Source organism: Sturnira hondurensis, unplaced genomic scaffold (assembly GCF_014824575.4).
Source record: "Sturnira hondurensis isolate 20B ecotype Veracruz unplaced genomic scaffold, ASM1482457v3 Scaffold0007406, whole genome shotgun sequence".
In the NCBI taxonomy this organism is placed as follows: Eukaryota; Metazoa; Chordata; class Mammalia; order Chiroptera; family Phyllostomidae; genus Sturnira; species Sturnira hondurensis.
Genome location: NW_028080037.1, coordinates 12,238,439 through 12,257,940, shown reverse-complemented (window position 1 = coordinate 12,257,940; position 19,502 = coordinate 12,238,439). Strand labels below are relative to the sequence as shown.

Genomic DNA, 19,502 nt, shown 5'->3' with positions numbered 1-19,502 from the left:
AGGTGGGCTTCCAGAGCCACAATGCACGCACGTGGTAAGGGCCACGTAAAGAGGGCAGCCAGCTGTCCTGATTTGCTGGGGCTGCGTTTTTCCCACGATGTGGGGCTTCCAGGGCCAAAATCAGGAAAGTCTCAGGTGAGCTGGGACCTCTGGTCACCCTGAACTTAAGTCAAATCAGGGGCCCGCAAACTTACAGAGACTCATTCAGCCGGCCGCCTGTTTATAAATAAAGTTTTATTAGAACTCAGCCAAACGTATTTATACATGACATATTACCATCATTCCATTCACGTGCTGCAAACAGAGTGGAGAAGTTGCAACAGAGACCACGTGGCCTGCAAAACCTAAAATATTTACTGCCTGGCCCTTTAAGAAAAGTCTGCTGGCCCCACACTTTAAATGACAGAGCCCCCACCCTGCTGCTTGGACACAGGGGCAGGCAAGAGAGGGCAGGAGGGGGGTTACTCTGTCACCGGAAGGACATTTGCTGGTCCGCACAGCATCAGAAAAGTGTGTAGCCTTCGGCTCACCAAGCCTGCCCCAGCTTTCCAGGGCAAGGCCTCACCCTGGGCTCTGTAGAGGGGTATCTGGGAAAATTCAAGCTGCCCTCCAGTGGGGTAGCAGCAGGAAGTGGCCTCGGGAACCAACAACTGCTCAGTACCTGTCCCCAAAATGCATGACGAGCGTGGCCACCAGGGGGCAACAGCGGTGGGGCGAGGGCGAGGGCAGGGGCCAGAGTCTTCCCCGGGCTCAGAAGAGAGAGGCTCCAGGGGTCAGGAGGAGGGGGAGACCATGGCTGCTCTCGGGCCTGTGGGGGTGGCCAGAGGCCCTGCCCTAGATGTCCCTACCCGTGGGGCCTTCGATAAAGCCCAGATGCACGGCCAAAGCCTGGTGTTTAGCAGTGGCTGGTGGCCTGGAAGGCAGTCGGGAGTGAGAGATAGGGACTCTTGGTAGGACCTGCTCCAGCGGTTGGGCGGGGGGAGCTAAGGGAGAAAGCTGTGCAGGGTGAGGTCGTCCCCTTCGCGGTCCTCCCCCAACCCTTCCTTTAGGCCTGGCTTCTTGGTGGTGGGCAGGCTGCCATTGGCAGTGGCTGCAGGTCCCTCGTCCCCCTCGGGCAGCAGGGCCGAGATGCAGACCATCTCGGTGGGTGAGTAGTTGCGCACGGGGTACATGTGGTTCTTGCGGGAAAGGCGGACGGCCAGCACCACGGTACACACGAGGAAGGTGGTGGCCACCAGGGCCAGCACGAGGATGGCCAGCAGGCAGTGCTTCACCGGGATGTAGTCCAGGCCACCAGTGGGGCTGGAGGGCACAGGGCTCCGGGGGGAGAGAACCTGGCTGTTTTCCTGCTGTTTGATGAAGCCATCAGACGAACTGCTGACTGCCAGGGCGGTGCCCCCGGGGGGATCAGAGGGCACAGGATGGGCTGTAGTTAGGTCCCAAGTGGTAGCAGGTTGTGTGGATGGGGCCTTCACGGTGGCTGGGTCCTTGGGCAGGGCCTTCGCAGCAGCCGACTCTGTGGAAGGGGCCTCTGTGTCAGGGGTCTTCGTGGCAGCTAATGCTGTGGACAGGGCCTCTGTGGCATCTAGTGCGGTGGTCAGAGCCTCCGTGGCTGCAGGTTGTGTGGTCAGAGCCTCTGTGGCTGCAGGTTGTGTGGTCAGAGCCTCCGTGGCTGCAGGTTGTGTGGTCAGGGCCTCCATGGCCTCAGGTTGTGTGGTCTGGACCTCCGTGGCCTCAGGTTGTGTGGTCAGGGCCTCCGTGGCCGTGGGTTGTGTGGTCAGGGCCTCCGTGGCAGCTGGCCCCAGGAACAGGGCATTCACGGAGGCCAGCTTGGTGGATAGAGCCGCCTGTGTGGATGGAGCCTCCATGATGGGAGGGATTGAAGTGACCAGCTCTTGGGGCAGAGGGACCGGTGTGAGGGGAATCCCCGCTGTCACAAATTCCGTGCTGAGGTCCCCAGTGGCCGCCCCTCCTGCATCCAGGCCAGCAGAGACGTCTCCGGCTACCCCCAGAGTGGCTGGCTCAGGAGTACCAGTCCCTGCAGAATCCCTCTGCCCCAGCAGTCCCGTCACAGCCTGAAGGTTGGGGCTCAGGGTCACAGCCTCTGTGCCATTATTTTCAAGCGTTTCTGGAGGGTCTGTGTTATAAGACACATCGTACATGTCAAAGTCCTCATCCCCGAGGTGCACCTGCCTCCGGCCCCGGTCAAGCAGGTGGCCTGGAGCCTCTTTGGCCCCACCCTCCCAGATGTCCCACAGCTGGAGGCTGCTGGCAGGGCCCAACAGGGTCAGCAGTAGGAGGAGCTGCAGAGGCATGGCACCTGGAGAGAGACAGAGGGGAAATCAGCACAGCTTGACCCCTGGGCTTGCTGAGCGCCCTCGACCGCGGTTCTGGATGGCCGCAGCTGGGCGTGTGTCTGGCCTGGGCAGATGTGTAGGCTTAGGCACCCTGGTGACCAAGCCCGTGCCCGGCGCACAGCAGGCCCCGAGCGACCAGCAGCTGCTGCTGTTTATCACCATGAATAAATCCACGTGGGGGAGCTTCCACCTCCTCTCTGCCGTGCCCAGAAACCACTCGCCTCCCTACCGTTTTCGATGGAAGCTTTTTATTTGTGGGCAAGGCAGTCCACCGGGGTGCAGGCAGAAAATATTAGACCTCCTAGTTACGTGAACTTTTATGGCACCCCTTCTTTGATTTTCATGTGTGTATGCATGTATAATATAACGTGACTAGAGTAGTTTAGAAACAGACCCATGGACTCATCACCGTTGGCATCTTAAGAGCAAAAAGATTTTGGAGACCACAGGTCTTCAGGACGAAGCTGCTTGTTTGGACGCCTGAGGCCTCTTGGGGTCTGATCCTGGCCCCTCTGCTCCACTCTCCCCAGTCTTGGCTCCTGCCCCACGTAGCCCTGGCCTGTGCCTCAGATGCTCAGTTTTTCTCGTGTTTCTCAGGATTGGTCTCAGCTGGGCCTGGCCCCCCTTGGCTATGTCCTCAAATCCCCAGTGGGGAAGGCAGCCCCCACCTCAGGGGCTGTAGTGAAATTGAAACGAGGTGATACCCGCGAAGCCCTTAGTACTTTGTTCCCACGAGCTCCAGCCAAGGGCAGCCACTTCGATTCTTTTGGAAACCCTATCCCGTAAGTCCCCCAGGGCCCAGAGCCATTGGCTGTGTTCTCTGGGGCCCGTGAAAAACCTTCTCAGACCAGCCCTGCCCTCGGGGAGCTGACAGCCACCTCGTTTGCCCCTGGGTAGGTCACTGTCTGTTCTGGTATTGCCTTCCGCCTCCAGACCAGGTAGTCTGGAAGGGGAGTGCCTCTCCTCTGGGCCAGCTCCCTGGCCTTTCTTCTTGGCGTTGTGACTGCCTGTGCTTTCTTCTTTTCTCTCTCCCCACACTTTCTGACCCTGGCTGGAGTTGGTGCAATTCAGAATCTTGCCTTAGAGGGGTATAGCTTCATTCCAGGGTAGGCTTTGGGTATTTCTGGGTCCCTGGACATAGGACCCTCCCACAGTGTTGCCACCCCTGCCACAGCACCTGGGGCACAGGGAGCTGGGTGACTTCCAGCACCTTCCCTGTGGAGTGAGGAGCAGTTGCCTAGCGCCCCATGAGGAACTGTCACTTACTCACAGTTCCCTCAGCGTCCAGCCTCAACCTGACCTCCTTCACCTGTTGGTGGAAGTACGTTGGTTTCTAAAATGCCAGTCTGAGCTTATCTCAAAATACTTTCTTAAACCAGACTTCACCATCTTTGCACCCGACACACCTGGTACTGGTAATTACCGGTAGCCTCATTTTGCTGAGGAGGGATGAGGCTCAGAGAGGTGAAGCAATTTGTCCAAAGACACACAGCTGGAGAGTGGCAGAGCTCAGCTTTGAACCCAGGGAGGGTACAGGAAGGCTGTGTGCGGAGACCTAATCTAGCTGTGCGGGCAGATGGAGCAAAGGCTGGGCAGAGAGCACAGCTCACTGGGTTTGAGGCTGGGGTTGGGAACCCAACTGGGAGGGGGAGGGCAGAGTAGGGACAAGGAGGACCTTGAGGCCAGCTCCCTCTGTACTGGGTGCCGTGCAGGGCACAGGGTTGGGGGCACGGACTATGGGGTCCCATGGAAAGGCGTTTGAGTCCTGGCTGAGCCTCTTACACGCTGGATAACCTTCACACAGATCTTTGCCTTTCTGAGCCTTGGTTTTCTCATCTGTAAAATGGAACCACAAACAGTCCCTGTCTCATGGGGCTGTTGAGAGAATGCAGTGAGATGATGTGGATTCAAAAGTTCCAGGCTCATAGCAGGCGCTTAATAAATGTGTCCTGCACACATGCACACGCACGAGCACGCACACGTTCTTTGCCCCCTTGCCCTGCCTTCCAGAGGTGGAGTTCCTACTTGGGGGAGGAGTGTATGGCCTAACCTTGGCCCCACTTTCCCAGGGGTAGAGGAATTTAGGAGGAAGCCACCAGCTCACCCTGCTTCCTAATTATGAAAAGACTCAACCCCTCACCCCCACTCACACAGTTGTCAGTTCCTGGAAGGCTGGGCTGTCAGTCACTTCCTGGAGGCGGAGCCAGAGGGGGCAAACACTCAAGGCCCAACCGGCCAGCTCTGGGGTGGGGAGAGGCCTCTGAGAGAGCCTGGGGCCCCTCTTTCTGCAGGCTGGCGGCTGGGAGGATACCATGGAGGGGCCGGGGTCTGTTCCCAAGGTGGGCCCTCAACCCTGCTCCCATCCCCACTGTCCACTGCATGCAGAAGGGTGGCGGGGGGACACCTCTTAGCCACTGTGTGACTTGGGCAGGTCACTTCCGGGTCTCTGAGTCTGTTTCCTCACCTGTAGAATAGATACAATTGTTTCAAAGAATGGTCGCAAGAATGGGATGGGGTGCCGCAGGGAAGGTCTCCAGAGCTGGCATCCGGCAGGGGTATTTTGTCTGGGGGGCTCTCTCTGGGCCTGTGGGCAGAGAAGCAGAGGAAAGGTACACCCAGGGAGGGTACAGAGATGGCAACCTCCCCCTCCCCCACAAAGTTAGGGAGGCTTCGGGGTCCTGTGTGAGAGCCCAGACCTCCCCAGCCTGTTGAGAAAACAGATGAGTGCACTGGGCCCTGGCCTAGTGGCTCAGCTGGTTGGAGCGTCATCCCATGCCCCGAAAGGTTGTGGGTTCGATTCCCAGTCAGGGCACGTACCTAGGCTGCAGGTCCGGTCCCTGCTCTTGGGTACGTACAGGAGGCACCCAGTGGGTGTTTCTCTCTCACATCAATGTTCCTCCCCACCCCGACTTCCTCTCTCTCTAAAGTCAGTGGGCATGTCCTCGGGTGAGGATTTTTGAGAAACAGGTAAGCCCACATCTCCCTGCCTGGGCCTGGGTAGGGCGACCATCTTGTCCTGGGTGTCCCTTACATGAAATTCCTGGTCCTGGTCCCCATGCCCCAGTCCCAGTCAAGCTGGGGCAGCCGGTCACCCCATCTTGGGGCCTGCTGTCCCATCCCACAGGCTTCCAAGGGAAGGGGCCGCCACACCAGGCCTAGGCCGGGCCAGCTCCGGCTCACGGAACTGTAAGAAAACCAGCTTCCAGGGGTTCTGTGGGTCCGAGGGGCCACGCAGGGAGCAAGGAGAAGGGCGGAGTATAAGCACTGGGTGTGAAAGGGAGGGCAGTAACTCAGACATCTGCTGAAATAAAGTTAGTGCAATACAACGAAGCCTGTATTACGAAGCCTGCACTGTGTGTGTATGTGGGGGGGATCTGTCGTCCTCTCAGCGTTTGAGGGGACCTCCCCCCTCTTCACTCCACCCTGGCCAGGGGGGTGGGGGAGGGGATGCCCATGGGCAGATCAGGAAAGCGAGGCTCCAAGCCACTCCCTCCAGGCCCTGCCTTCCACCTGTCTCTCTACAGCGGCAGGAAGCCGGCCACTCACCGCGGGAGGGGCTGGGTGGGGCTCCGAGACGGGCCAAGAGCTGTCCCATCTCTTTTGTCTTCTACTTACCTAAGAGAGGAGGCCAGACACTGCCTATTCCTACCTTTTGCCCTAAAATCAGGTTGGGCTCAGTGGGGTGGGCTCAGTGGGGTGGGCTCAGTGGGGTGGGCAGCCTGCTGGGGGACCCACACCCTGGCTCCAGGGACCCACACTGCGCAGTCACCCTGGGCTCAGGAAAGATGTCATGGGACTCCCAGACACTTGGGACCTCCCATTCAGAACGTTGGACCCCAGGAGCCCCAATGTTCAAGTTCTTGGAACCTTAGGATCTGAAAGACAGGGGCTCTCGGGGTGCAGGCTGAGCAGCTTCAGGAGAGGGGAAGGCTCCGAATCCCCAAGTCGGTCAAACCGAGGCCCAGGCGACCCCTCGCCCACCAGACCCCCAGTCCTAGTGCAGGTCCAAGTCTCCTCAGACTGGACGGGGCCTGGCACAACTTGGGATCAAACCCAGTATCACACCGGATCCAGTCCCAGCCCTGTCGCTTACACGCTGTGTGACCTTGGGCAACTGAACTCACCTCTCTGAGCCCCAGGTTCCTGGCTGGAACAGGAGGGGCAACAGTAGCACTTGCCCCATGTGGGGCTGGGGGTTGAAGTGAGCAGGTCCAGGTTGCCTGTTTAGCACATAGTAAGTGCTCAATAAAGTCCAGCTCGTCTCATTGTCATTCTACATTTAGGGCCACATCCCTGAAAAGTCCCCAACCCTGGGGCAGCTTTGACACAAGTCTGATGCCGTTGGTCAGAGAGGGCCAGGAGGAAGCCCTGGGTGCAGGGTAGAGCCTCGGCCCCCTCTGGCTTGTGAATCGCATGCAGGAAGTGACACCCCCTTTTTATTACAACATCCTAAGCATGTAATTCTGTAACATAACAACAGCACACTCAATCACATCCTATGACATGTTGGGTGATATGTTCAAATTCCAACTACAAAGACTTACACCCACGTTATCTATCACCCTACCAAACACACTCAAGCAGGACTCACTCCTGCCTGACGCTGCTGGTATCTGTGGAGTGTCGACCCCACGCCAGGCCCCCGTCTAAGAGCTTTACATGAATCGTTAGCTCACTGGGGCCCTACAACCCAGAGCAGCAGCTTGTCCCCTCTGAGCCCTGGTTTTCTCATCACTGATGAGGCACAGGGTTCTCAGGCGGTTCCTGGGCCCCTCTGAAGGCCCTGCTCTAGCCGGGCCGAGGTTCCCGGGAGGCGCAGCCAGGAGCCCGGCAGCCTGGCCCTCCCCACATCTGGGTTTGGCTCTCCCGAGTCTGCTGGTCAAGCCCGGTGAGACGGCATTTGCCATTTAGGGTGTGGCCAGCCCAGGGAACCCCCTGAGGAAGCACTCCTGGGGCTCGAGGCCAGGGAGCCACTTCCTGAGCTCCCTGTTCTGGGACTGTGAGAGGCTTGGCCTGGGGAACTCGAAGCCAGAGGTAGGAGGGGGAAGCAAGAAGTTTTTGCTGCCCACCCCGTTTTCCTTTTTGTCCCTAAAGCACCCCAATACAAATTAAGAGTCAATTGTAATTATTGGGCATTTTTGCTAGCAATGGTATCCTAATTCTAATATTTAAACAATTGGCTATTAACACACGTCATTTCCTCGATCTTATTAAAAACAAAGTAAGTGCCAAGAGCCCCCGGCCTGGTGGCTCTGCTGGCTGGAGCGTCGTCCGGGACGCCAGAAGTCTGTGGTCAGGGCACATACGGAAGGCAGTTGGTTGAGGTTTCTCTCTCACATCAATGTCTCTCCCTCTCTCTCTCTGCCTCCCCCTCTCTCTGCCTCCCTCTCTCTCTAGAGCCAAGACACATATCCTCAGGTGAGGATTAAAAAAATAAACACACACACGATTAACATGCAACAGCACGGAGGAGCCTGCAGCCCTCTGAGGAGTCGCCCAGGCCCCACCCCAGCTCTGTGTCTGAGCAAATCCCTTCACCCGTCTGGGCCCTGGAATCCTACCCAAGGGAGCAGGGGGTAGGATGGTTTTTAGGGAAACGCTCCCCGTTTCTCCAATCTTTTGAATTCAGGATATTCCCAAGCCATGAGGGAAGACGGCAGGGGAGGGGAGCAGGCCCCAGCGGGGACAGCAGAATGAGACCACACACTCCAGGGAGACCTCGGTCCCACTCGCTGACTCTTGGGTGGCCCTCCCTCCCTAGGGGCCAGAGCTCAGGGCCTGCCCCCACCTGCCCCCAGCTGCCAGGCAGGGCTGCTGGCCCCTGGGGTGCCCCCAGCCACTCCCTGTGGTTTTAGAAGCCAGCCAGCACTTACCGTGCTCAGTAGAGCATGGGACAGTTGCCTTGTGGGCCCAGGAGAAGTGGCTTCTCTGTTTCAGCAACAAGGACCCAGCCCCCCGCTGCAGGGCCCTGGAGCGGCACCCTCGGCCGTGGTCCTAGACCCTGCCAACGCCCAACGGCCGAGTGTGAAAAAAGGAAGCGAGAATGTGGTTACTCGGGGCCACGTGACGGCCCATACCTCCTTGTTTGTGACAGCTCCGGTGACATTGCTGACTGCACTGGGTAGGGGTGGGAGGCAGGGGCCTGCGGGGCCTGATGTCACATTTGGGTTCCGGTAACCATGCAAACACCGAGAACCACGTGGAAATCTGGGGAGCAGCGGTCGAGAGGACCCAGCAGAGGAAGGCCACAGCATTACACCACAGCTGAAGGAGAGTGGAGGTGACAAGGGACCCGGCCCTGGAAGGGAGTAGCCAGACGCTAAAGAGGGCAGGTGTCGCCTTTTGCCCGGGAAGGGGGTAGAAAACGTACAACCCAGGCCTTCCTGAACTTTGTAAACCTAACAGGGTCCTTCTTTTGTGATCTGAATGTTCTGAGTGCACAGGTGGCCCCTCCGGCTGCAGCCAAGAACCTCCATGTGGACTTACACTGCCAAGTCCACGGGGGCAAGGCCTGCTTCCTTTCTTTTCCAACTTGTTCATTTAGGCTGCCCGGGCACCCCAGGCTGCATGCACCCAGACCCAAAGCCAAGCAATTTCAGACCCCCACCCTCCTGTAGCTCTTCGTCGGGTGGGGAAGCTGTCAAAAAACCAGACCACAACGACACTGTGTGATGACAGAGGCACCTTGTGGCGGCCAGGGAGGGGCCCCGAACCAAACCGGGGGTGGGGGGGGGGTGTCAGGAGACTCTTCCAAGGGGAAGTGGCCCTTGAGATGACAGGTAAGGGGGGGCTGGTGGGGGGCAGCCCAGGCACAGAGCGGAGCACAGGCACAGGCTGGGAGGCCTCGGAATGCAGAGAGCTTGAGAAAGGGGTCGCGCTTGGCAATAGGCTGGGCTTGGATGGCGCAGAGAGACTGTTCGCCACTGTGCACACAGCTGGTTTCCCCGGGAAAACTGCAGCCCCACTGGGTGGGGTCCCTACACCGACCTACCTCGCTTGATTGTACCCCACTTTATTGCACCTCGGTTTATGGCACTTCCCAGATACACTTCGGTTTGTGTGCTTGTTCTTCTGGGTGTGTTACCAACTGAGAGGGTGTGGCGACCCCGTAGAGGGCAGGTCTCCCGGTGCCATCTACGCGTTTCTTGTCTCTGTCACATTTCTGGTAATTCTGGCCAGAGTTCAGACCTTCTCGTTATTGTATCTGTTGTGGTGCTCTGTAACCAGTGACCTTGGAGGGATCGTTCGTGAGAAGCATCGATGTTGTCTTATTTTAAGACACCACCACAGCTGCCTCCCCCTTCAGCAACCGACCCCCTTGACAGGTCAGCGGCACCAACAGGGAGGCCAGACCCTCCAAAAGATCACAATTTGCTGAAGGCTCCGATGATGGCTGGCGTTTTTTGGAAGTGCGGTATTTCTGAACTAAGACATTGTTATTTATTTATCCTCACCCGAGGACATGCTCATTAGCTTTAGAGACAGAGGGGAGGGAGGGAGAAAGAGGAGAGAAACATTGCTGTGAGAGATAAATATCAATTTGCCTCTTGCACACACCCTGACTGGGGAACCGAACCCACGACCTTTCAGTTTACAGGATGACACTCCAGCTGAGCCACACCAGCCAACGTGTGTTTTTTAAACACACTTGATAGAGAACAGTATAGTGTAAATGTAACTTTTGCATGCACTGGGGAACTCCCACAAATTCATGTGACCTGCTGTATTGCGGGGGTCTGGAATCCAGCCCGAAGCACATCCGCAGTCTGCCTGTACGGGGACATGCCTAACGGTCACCCGTGTGCCACACGGTCTCACCACAGCACCCGTCGCCATGGCCTGCCCAGGCGCACTGGTGCAGAGCGGTCTGTTCGGTCGCATGCTGCTCCTCTGCTGTACCTGCCTGGGCAGTGGACTGGGGAACCGTTCACACCAGTGATGAGAATAGTCCTAAAAAACTTAATATCCTAGAGCGAGACAAAGGAAGGAAGCAGGAGGTGGCCAAAGCCAACCAAATTTAGCTTCCCCGCACCTGGCACTTACAAGGCACAAGCTGGCCACGTATGCCTTCAGCTATTAAGTAAAATGGGGTTGGGGGAATTCAACACTTTGGGATCCGGCAAATTTGGGCCTGGGCCAATTTGCGACAGGCCAGGTAAAGCTGAGATCTGACGGCCTCTCTGTAATTCGCTGGGAGCTCTCTGTGGCTCCTCCTCTACATGACGCCCCCTTCCAGTTGGCCCCTCTGCTCTCTCCCCGAAAACTGCAGGAAAACGAGGGGGCTCTCACTGGGCCACCCCTGCCTTCCCCAGCACCACCAGGAAGCTGGGGCCCAGGGAAGGGCCCAGGGCGCCCAGCCGGCCAAGCCTACGCTTTCTCCCAAACAAGCTGGACAGCCCAGCTACGCAGCCTCTTTCTAAGGGGCAGCACTTCCTGAATTTACCTGCCAGCCACGGGACCTTTGATCAATGAAAGCCAAGGTCTCATAGAGAGCAGAGCCGCCATACTGAAAGGCCCGGCCCTGGGAGGGAAGGGAGGCCTGATACCCAGCTGCCGCCCCCTGTCGTCCTCTGCCATTGAAGGGAGGGCTCACAGGCTGAGGTTTGTGTATTGGAATCATTTAAAGGGGAAACGGCTACTCTGAAGCCACTGCAGCTGGGGTGCAATTCCTCTTCTGAAATGGGAACAGAACGGCAGGGAGTTTCTGTCTGGCCCCCGTTCTGGCTGTCCCACCTGGGATGCGGGCCTGCGGCGTGAAGCCGGCCTTCTAGAGTAAAGAGCAGGGCTCCTCAGGGGTCACTGCGTCAGCATGGGCACTGAGGGGTGGACCTCAGGAACTGGTCCAAAACCTAGGTCAGAGGGCAATCTAATCTAGAAACACGTTTCAGACTCAGGGGTTTCTCAAGAACGGTGTAGCAGCTGCAGGAACCCATGCCTGCCACAGCCAACCCGAGCACGAGGCTTTGGCCGTGTGGGGGTGAGCAGCCCTGGGTCTCAGACCTCAAGGGGCTCCGAAGCAGACCTGCATGAGGAAGGGGTCGATTCAGACTGGCGTAGGTGGCAGTAGGATTCGGGGGTATCTCATGGAATTTAAGGTCAGAAGAACGGCTGGACGTGAGGTGCGGACTTAGGGGGCAAAGGGACCCAGAAGCCCTTCCTCCACCGCTGTGCACCTGCTCTGTCTGCTGGGTCCCTGGAGTCCCCAACTCCCAGGCCCCTGCAAATGAAAACTCAGGTATGATGCACTGGAGGTAATGAACTCCAAGGGGCTCACTGGGCCAGCCTGGGGTGACCTGTGGTCAGGGGAGGGCTGTATTCTGCAAGCAAATTTCTGCCACACAGATAATCTAATAGGTGCCCCCTACCCAGATGCCTGTATTTTCAACTCATTCATTCAATGCTTATTGACACGATGTGCCTGTTCCTAGGGATACCACAGAGAATGAAACAAGTACCTGTCCACAGTGTTTACATCGAACTTGGGGGAGACCGTCAAAAACTCAATGAGCCGACAGATCTGACGATAATAACATGTAATGGGGAAGACGGCAGGGGAATGAGCTGTGCAGATGCTGGCAGTGGGGGAAGGATGGGAGGTCCAGGGAACAGCACATGCAAAGGCTCAGAGGCAGTGGGGGGTCTGCAGGGACAGGGTGCCTCTGCCAATCGTGAGGATTTTAGCTCATATCCTGAGTGGGATGAGAAGTCACAGAGGGCTTTGAATCTAAGTATAGGGGGTCAGCGAGCTTTTTCTTAATGGGCCAGAATAAATACTTCGCTTTTGGCCATGGGGTCTCTGTCAAAACTACTGACTCTACAAATGGAGAAGGGCAGCATGGATGGTACTTAGATGGGTGTGGCTGTGTTCCCACTCTATTTATGGACACTAAAATTTAAATTTCGTGTAACATTCCCTTGTCACTATTCTTCCATTTCCCCCCAACCGCTTAAAAATGTAAAACCGGTTCTCAGCTTGTGGGCTGGATCTGGCCCGTGGGCCTTGGTTTGCCCACCCTGCCTCAGTGTCTGAAGAGGTTACTCTGGCTGTTGCGTCAAGACAAAAGCAGGGGACGAAAGCAGGGGACAACAGGAAGCTGCTTGGGAAGCTGTGCCAGTTATATCATGTGTCAACCCGACTGGGCCCCAGTGTGCTCAGACGTTTGGTCAGACTGTGAGGGCATTGCTGGGAAAGACGAACGTGACTGGGTGGACGGAGAGGGGCAGACTGGCTTCTGCACTGTGGGTGGGCCTCACCCAATCCGCTGAAGCCAGGATGGGCCTCCTTGTCTGACAACCTGTGAGCATTGGTTCTTTGGCTGCCTTCACACTCAAACTGGAACGCCTGCTTTTCGGGGTCTCCAGCTTGCCAACTGGAGATCTTGGGACTTGGCCTCCCCAGTTGTGTGGGCCAGTTCCTTATAATGAATCTCTCTATAAATGAGTACATTTGGACCCATCCTATCTGGAGAACCCTACTACAGGAGATCAGTCCACATCAGAGATGAGAAGGGTAACAGTGCAAGTGTGAGAAGTAGCTGGAATGTGCCCTGATTGGTATGGCTCAGTGGGGCGGGCATTCTCCTGCAAACCCAAAGGTTGCCAGTTGGATTCCTCAGGGCACATGCCTGGGTTGCGGGCCAGTTCCCCAGTTGAGGGGCATGCAAGAGGCAACTGATCAATGTTTCCTCTCTTTCTCCCTCCCTTCCCTTCTCTCTAAAAACCAAATCTTAAAAAAAAAAAAAAAAAAGTAGCTAGAATAGGATGTAGTTTGAAGCTGGCACCAACTCGCACAGCCAACAGCACATGTGTGCGATCTGAGAGATCGGAACCAGATAGCGGGGGAGGCAGGGCTCAAGGCGCCCTCCCAGGAGAGGCTGAAGAGGGTGGACTTGGGCCTCCCTGTGAAGTCTTGACAGATTCTGTTCCAGAAAACATCATTCTAGAAGCAAAAAAGGGAACAAACAAGTGGGTGGAGGTGGAGGAACCAGATTAAAAAATGGCCTGGTCTGTATAAGGAAAGGTGTTTGGCAGGGGCCCAGATAAGAATCTCCACCCACCAATGTCACTCCAATAAATTTAATTTAAAAAACCTTCACTTTGCCATCTTTCCTGATATTCTGATAACGTCGCCTCTAGTAGAAACTAGCCAGGGTGACAACTCACTTGTCATTTTGAAACCGTAGTTGAGGGCGGCAGGACACAGCCAAGGCATCTGGTAACCATGAGATGCTCAGCCTGCCTCCCACAACCCAAAGCGCACCTCGGCATGAAAACAAGTCTGCAGCAACTTCCTGTTATTTACTGGGCTGCCTCCCAGTTCTCAGGCTCCTCAATGCAGCCTCGGCTCTTGGATTTCTTTCTGAAATCCCGATGGTTGACTTCTCAACCCTCAGGGCACGGAGCTCAAACCCCTTTCCTTGCTGGACCATTTAGGCCATTCGCTCCCCAGTTTTCTCCAGGACCTTTATACGGTCACTATAAAAAAGATACTTACCTGGCGAATGCCAGGATGAACAGAACAGAACCACATCCAGCTAGTGGACGGGATTAGGTAGGATCAGGAATGAGACTGCGTTATGATGAAGGTGAGCCCTGCTACTAGGACCTGAGGGCACCCCGCTCAGGGCGCCCACGCACCTGTGTGTGACCCCTTTACACTGTAGTCTATTTGCATCGCAGGCTGGCCGTGAAGGCGGGGAAGGTGCCTCGTGTATCCGAAGCCTTGGCACATGCACACAGCACCTGATACCAGGTGAGCCCCTGGCTCCTCCCCTTTGCAACACTGACGGCTTGGCTCCATCACCCCAAAGCTTTCCCAGAACTGCCTGCTGGGATCCCATCAGAATCACCTCTCCATGGTGCTGTTCCAAAACCACAAAATCCTTTCCCCCAAAATTCACTTAGTCTTTGAGATGTGAATAAGCTGCCATTGAAAGAAGAAAAAAACCTAAGCACCCAGTGGCCAGTCCCTGAACTTGAGCGCACACGAGTTTCCTTTGGTAACAGAAGAGACCCGTCCACTTGCATTTCAACTGCCGACCTCTGAGCTGAGCACCGGAGTGGAGTCCCTTCTCGTCTTGACTCCAGGCGTCTGGGCCATGGAGAGGCTTTACCAAGAGACCTTTACCAAGGTCCCTTACCACGCGGTCTGTCATTGCAACTAAGTTCCTCACCCCCAACTTCCACGCCCCACCCCCCATTTACTCAGGCTCTTAAAATCGGTTTTCTTACCCGTTTCAATTCCACACAATAAAATAACACTGCATTTCAAAGATCCCACCAGCCTAAAACCACCTTCCTCCTCCACATGTCAACCACTCCCACCAACTTGGCAGCTACCTTATCTTCGAGTAGCTTCCGAGGGGGAGCAATTTCTCACGCTCCACTTCTCCCTTCCACCTCTTTCAGAAACTTGTGACGGGAGGAAGTTCACAGAGCACACTGCGGCCAGTGTCTCCTAGCGAAGTCCTTCCACCTCCAAGTCCAAGACAACCCATTTGCTGGCGCATGTCCTTCGTGGGGTGGGAGAACCAAAAATGCTGCCTTTGGGACTTAAAATCGGACACTCTCTGCCAAGGTGGTGATGCCGTCCCCACTTCAGTCAGAGGCGGTTGGCCGGGACTGAGTAAGCACTAAAATATACTGTCCCATTGCACATGGGTTAAAAATGTATTTCCCAATTTGTACAGCCTTCATTTTTTGACATTTCAAAGTCTTACATAATTTGATTTTTATGGAGCCAATCTACCTTTTCCTATGTGATTTATTCTATTGCTTTGGGACTTACAATGTTCTTCCCAGTCTGAAGTCTAGAATAAGAAGAAACTTACTTTTTGCTTATAGATTTGCAAAAAACCCAGTTTCCTCTCATTTAACTATTGTCTCCATTAAGAATGCACGCTGTGTCACCGGGAGCCTCTGCACCCAGTCACTTAATGGAGCCACAGCATTTCCTTCCCTCCACTGACTTAGGATGCTGGTTTCAATGTGCTACTCATTACCATGCATACATTACTTTTAACAGTTCCTTTCTGGGAATAAAGACATTGATAGGACATTTAGAAATTCAGAAAACCCCAATTACATAAAGATTACTCAATCTTAAAGAGATTGCTAAGTGAATCTCTTTACTCAAACTTGAAGATTACTAAATCCGCACAGTAACATTTGTAGCATTTATTCCACACATAAATATACATCACATAGTCCTGTGATGTATATTTATGTGTAGGTTGGTGTGGCTCAGTGGATTGAGCACAGGCCAGGTCCCCAGTAGGGGGGAGCGTGAGAGGCAACCACACATTGATGTTTCTCTCCCTCTCTTTCTCTGAAAATAAGATCTACAAAAACCTTTTTTAAAAATATACATCTTATATATTTATACCCTTAAAAGGGTTTGCCAAAAACGATCCCTTCTGGTGTGGCTATTCTCTGTCTTTATTCACGGAGCCTGGCCCGGCCTCCTGACTAGAAAGTCTGGTCTACTTTTGCATGAACAGGTCTAACAGGCTGGACACCCCTCCCCCCACCACTTTTGAAAAAGTACTTTTGTAAAGTACTTTTACAAAAGTACTTTTAAAAGTACTTTTGACTTCATGGCAGGGAGAGTTGGAGAGAATTCTTTTTAAACACAAACTTTACTTTTCTGAGGACATTAGCAGTATAGTTCACTGTGGGGCACTTAGAATATACCTGGTGGTGGCCACCTGACACCCTGAAACAATACTCAACGACTTCAAATAACTACGCAGCAGAGTGACAAACTCACTTTCACCGGGGACCACATCAGCCTCGAGGTTGCCTTCAAAGGGTATAATGTAATTTTAGGACTGTATGAATGTAACTGCTCCTTAACTAGGGGCAAGGAGCTCGGCGCTGCCACCGGGTAGAAACAGGGTGCTGGGCCAGACAAAGGAAAGTGGGGGGCTGGGTTCGGGCCTTGTGCTCACCCCCTGCGCTACACAGTACAACATTGCATGAACAGGACAAGGAAATTAACCAATTTTGCTGGACTTATTTTTTTACTAATCTAATTCCTGAATGTATCTCCCATTAGTTTCCTTGGAACGAAATCCTGGGTCAAAAGAAAGAACGTGGGACTTCCGCCAAGATGGAGGCATAGGTGGAAACACTGTGCCTTCTCCCACAACCAAGTTTGGATACAACAAAAGTTTTGGAGAACTAAGACACACCCAGAGGCCAAAAAACCGAATTATATGGAAGTCCGACAGCTACAAACCGTTCAACGGGGACGGTAAGAGAGGCAGAGCCAGCAGTGGAGCAGGGTCAGGAAGGACAGACCTAGGAGCGCAGGCAGCCCGGAACTAGTCGGGGTGCGGGGCAGACTGACCAAGGTCGCACATTCGCGCGCAGTGAGACGGACCACACAGGCCCCAGGGGGCGAACCCAGTGGTGGAGGGCTGACAGCGGTGGCACACTCACGTGCAGTGGAGCGGGTTGCGTGGCCCTGGTGACGGTGGTGGCTGCAGTGCTGGTGCGGGTCAAGGCGGCAGCGGGCGCCGGAGGGAAGCCATTATCCCTCTTTGACCCCGCCCCCACATACAACGTCACAATCCAGCGACTGAGTTGCCCTGCTCTGGTGAAAACCTAGGGCTCCGTTCCTGCTACTTAACAGGCACAAACAGCCCAAAGGATGGCGCAAGAAGAACTCAAAGTCCCAGAGCCAATAACTCTAAGCGACCAACAGATTGCCAGCCTCTCAGAAGCCCAATTTAAGACACTATTTATCAGGATGCTCACAGAATTGGTAGAGTACAGTCACAAATTGGAGGAACATATGAAGGCTAAACTAATTGAAATGAAGGGAGATGTCCAGGAAACCAATAGCGATAGAAAGGAAAATGGGACTCGAATCAATGGAATGGACCAGAAGGAAGAACGAAACATCCGGCCAGAAAGGAATGAAGAAATGAGAATTCAACAAAATGAGGAGAGGCTTAGGAACCTCCAGGACATCTTTAAATGTTCCAACATCCGGATTATAGGGGTACCAGAAGGGGGAAAGAAACAGCCACGAGTGGAAAATGTATTTGAACAAATAATAAAGGAGAACTTCCCCAGTCTGGCAAAGGAAATAGACTTCCAGGAAATCCAGGAAGCTCAGAGAGTCCCAAAGAAGTTGGACCCAAGAAGGAACACACCAAGGCACATCATAATTACATTAGCCAAGACTAAAATGAAGGAGAGAATCCTAGAAGCAGCAAGGGATAAGGGGACAGTCACCTACAAAGGAGTACCCATCAGACTGTCAGCGGATTTCTCAAAAGAGACCTTACAGGCAAGAAGGGGCTGGAAAGAAGTATTCCAAGTCATGAAATCCAAAGACCTACAGCCAAGATTGCTTTATCCAGCAAAACTTTCATTTAGAATGGAAGGACAGATAAAGTGCTTCTCAGATAAGGTCAAGTTCAAGGAGTTCATCATCACCAAGCCCTTATTATATGAAATGCTAAAGGGACTTATATAAGAAAAAGAAGATGAAAAATATGAACAGTGAAAGGACAGCAAACACACAGTTATTAACAACCACACCTAAAACAAAAGCAAACCAAGAGGACAGCTAGATCAGGAGTGGAACCATAGAAATGAAGAACACATGGAGGGTTAGCAACAGGGGGGTGGGAGGAGGAGAAGGGGGGAGAAGACACAGAAAATAGCATAGATGGTAGGTACAAAATAGATAGGGGGGAGGGCAAGAATAGTGGGGAAAATATATAATCTAAAAAAGTTGAGACACGTGGTTATAAACTAAGGGGGGAGAAGGGTGGGGGAGGGAGTGTGCGGGTGGAGGGGAATGAAGGGGGGAATAGAACAACTGTAATGGTATAATCAATAAACTATATTTAAAAAAAAAGAAAGAACGTGTAAGACTTCTGATATATCTTGTCGTGCTGCCCTCTAGAAAGGTTGTACCAATTTCCATAAACTTCCTTTCACAGTGGAGGAAAAGACATTTTTTGTAATTAAAAAAAGGGGGGGACAAAGGGCATTGCGCAGGTTGGACAAGTACAGCCTGTCTGAATAAGGAAAGGTGTGTCCTCGACGATGACCATGCAGGTAGTAATCCCACGACGGATGTGGCGATGTTCCAACATGCCAGCAAAAGGAGACTGACCGGGCCACTTAGAGTGAACAGAATCTCAGGAGCCGACAGTTTTTCTAGACACAACATCAAGTCCAACAAGGGAAGTCACCTTTAAAGAAAGGGAAGTCCTCCCTCAGCAGGGCCTGTCTGGGGCCAGCCCGGTGGCGATCTATTTCCTAGGTCTGCTGGCAAAGAAACAAGGTGCCAAGTGGGGAAACCAGCCAGTCGTCAACACCCCACACCACGCGTCTCCCCCCGACCCCGGACACTGAGGGGCTGCAGACAGCATCCGCCGACCTCCGCTTCCTGCGACCACGCACGGACCACGGGCCTGGCCGCCACCCTTCTCCGACACGACAGCACATTTAGAAGGCATTTGAGGAAGGGCAGCTGTGTGCCAAGTGGCCATCCCACGTACACCGTTTAGTAACACTGAACAGTGGGCAATTCTTCGCCACAATCACTGAAGGACCACGAGGCAATGTTTTGGTGCAAAAAGGGAAGCCCTTGAAAGAGGGCCATGACATTCAAATGACCCTGAAAACCTTCTGCTGGAATAAAAATCACAGTCAAAGAGAGTTTTCCTTCTCCTGAAGAAAAAAAAAATGCTTTCCAAGGCCCAACTGGAAATGTGCTCCCAGCAGTAACAACGGCAGCCATGCAAAGTGGGGCACTCCATCAGCCAGACCCAGGTATCCGTCTCCTCTACACCGGAATGGAACCCTCGTCCCCCATGCAGGATGCGAGAAGGGGCCCCCGAGATCAGGAAACGTGCCCAGGCCCCACCCCGGGGAGGCTGCGGGCCGCACTCAAATGCCCGGGCCTGCTGGAGTCGGGCCGCCAGCCATCCCCTCGACCCCGCTATGTGTCCCCCGCTCGGGAGCTGCACGGCCCGCCCACACTTCTCCCGCACTTGTACATACTTACATGTGCCGTTGGGAGGAAAAAGTCACCCAGCGAGTTCCGCTGAGCCAGAGAGCTGTGACAGAGGGTGTGGGTTGCCTCAAAGACCACTACGTGTGAAATAAACACGGACACAG

General features: G+C 54.3%; 1 protein-coding gene across 5 annotated transcripts; it reads right to left on the bottom strand.

Annotated features, from left to right (window-relative positions):
- Positions 1-215: 215 nt before the first annotated feature.
- On the bottom strand, positions 216-8,377 carry SELPLG (selectin P ligand). Of its 5 annotated transcripts, XM_037052348.1 has the most exons (4): positions 8,231-8,377; positions 1,785-2,320; positions 1,695-1,754; positions 216-1,469 (listed from the first exon to the last, which is right to left on the bottom strand). In XM_037052348.1, exons 2-4 carry the CDS (start codon positions 2,313-2,315, stop codon positions 984-986), a joined length of 1,077 nt encoding a protein of 358 aa, XP_036908243.1. In that variant the 5' UTR covers positions 2,316-2,320; positions 8,231-8,377; the 3' UTR covers positions 216-983. The 5 variants fall into 5 exon arrangements, with proteins under 5 accessions (XP_036908243.1, XP_036908240.1, XP_036908241.1 ...); XM_037052345.1 differs by adding an exon at positions 4,822-4,941 and having other exon boundaries at positions 216-2,320; positions 8,231-8,376; XM_037052346.1 differs by having other exon boundaries at positions 1,695-2,320; positions 8,231-8,375.
- Positions 8,378-19,502: the final 11,125 nt, after the last annotated feature.

Coding starts and splice junctions, on each gene's coding strand:
- SELPLG (XM_037052345.1), bottom strand. CDS start 2,315: ATGCCTCTGCAGCTCCTCCTACTGCTGACCCTGTTGGGCCCTGCCAGC.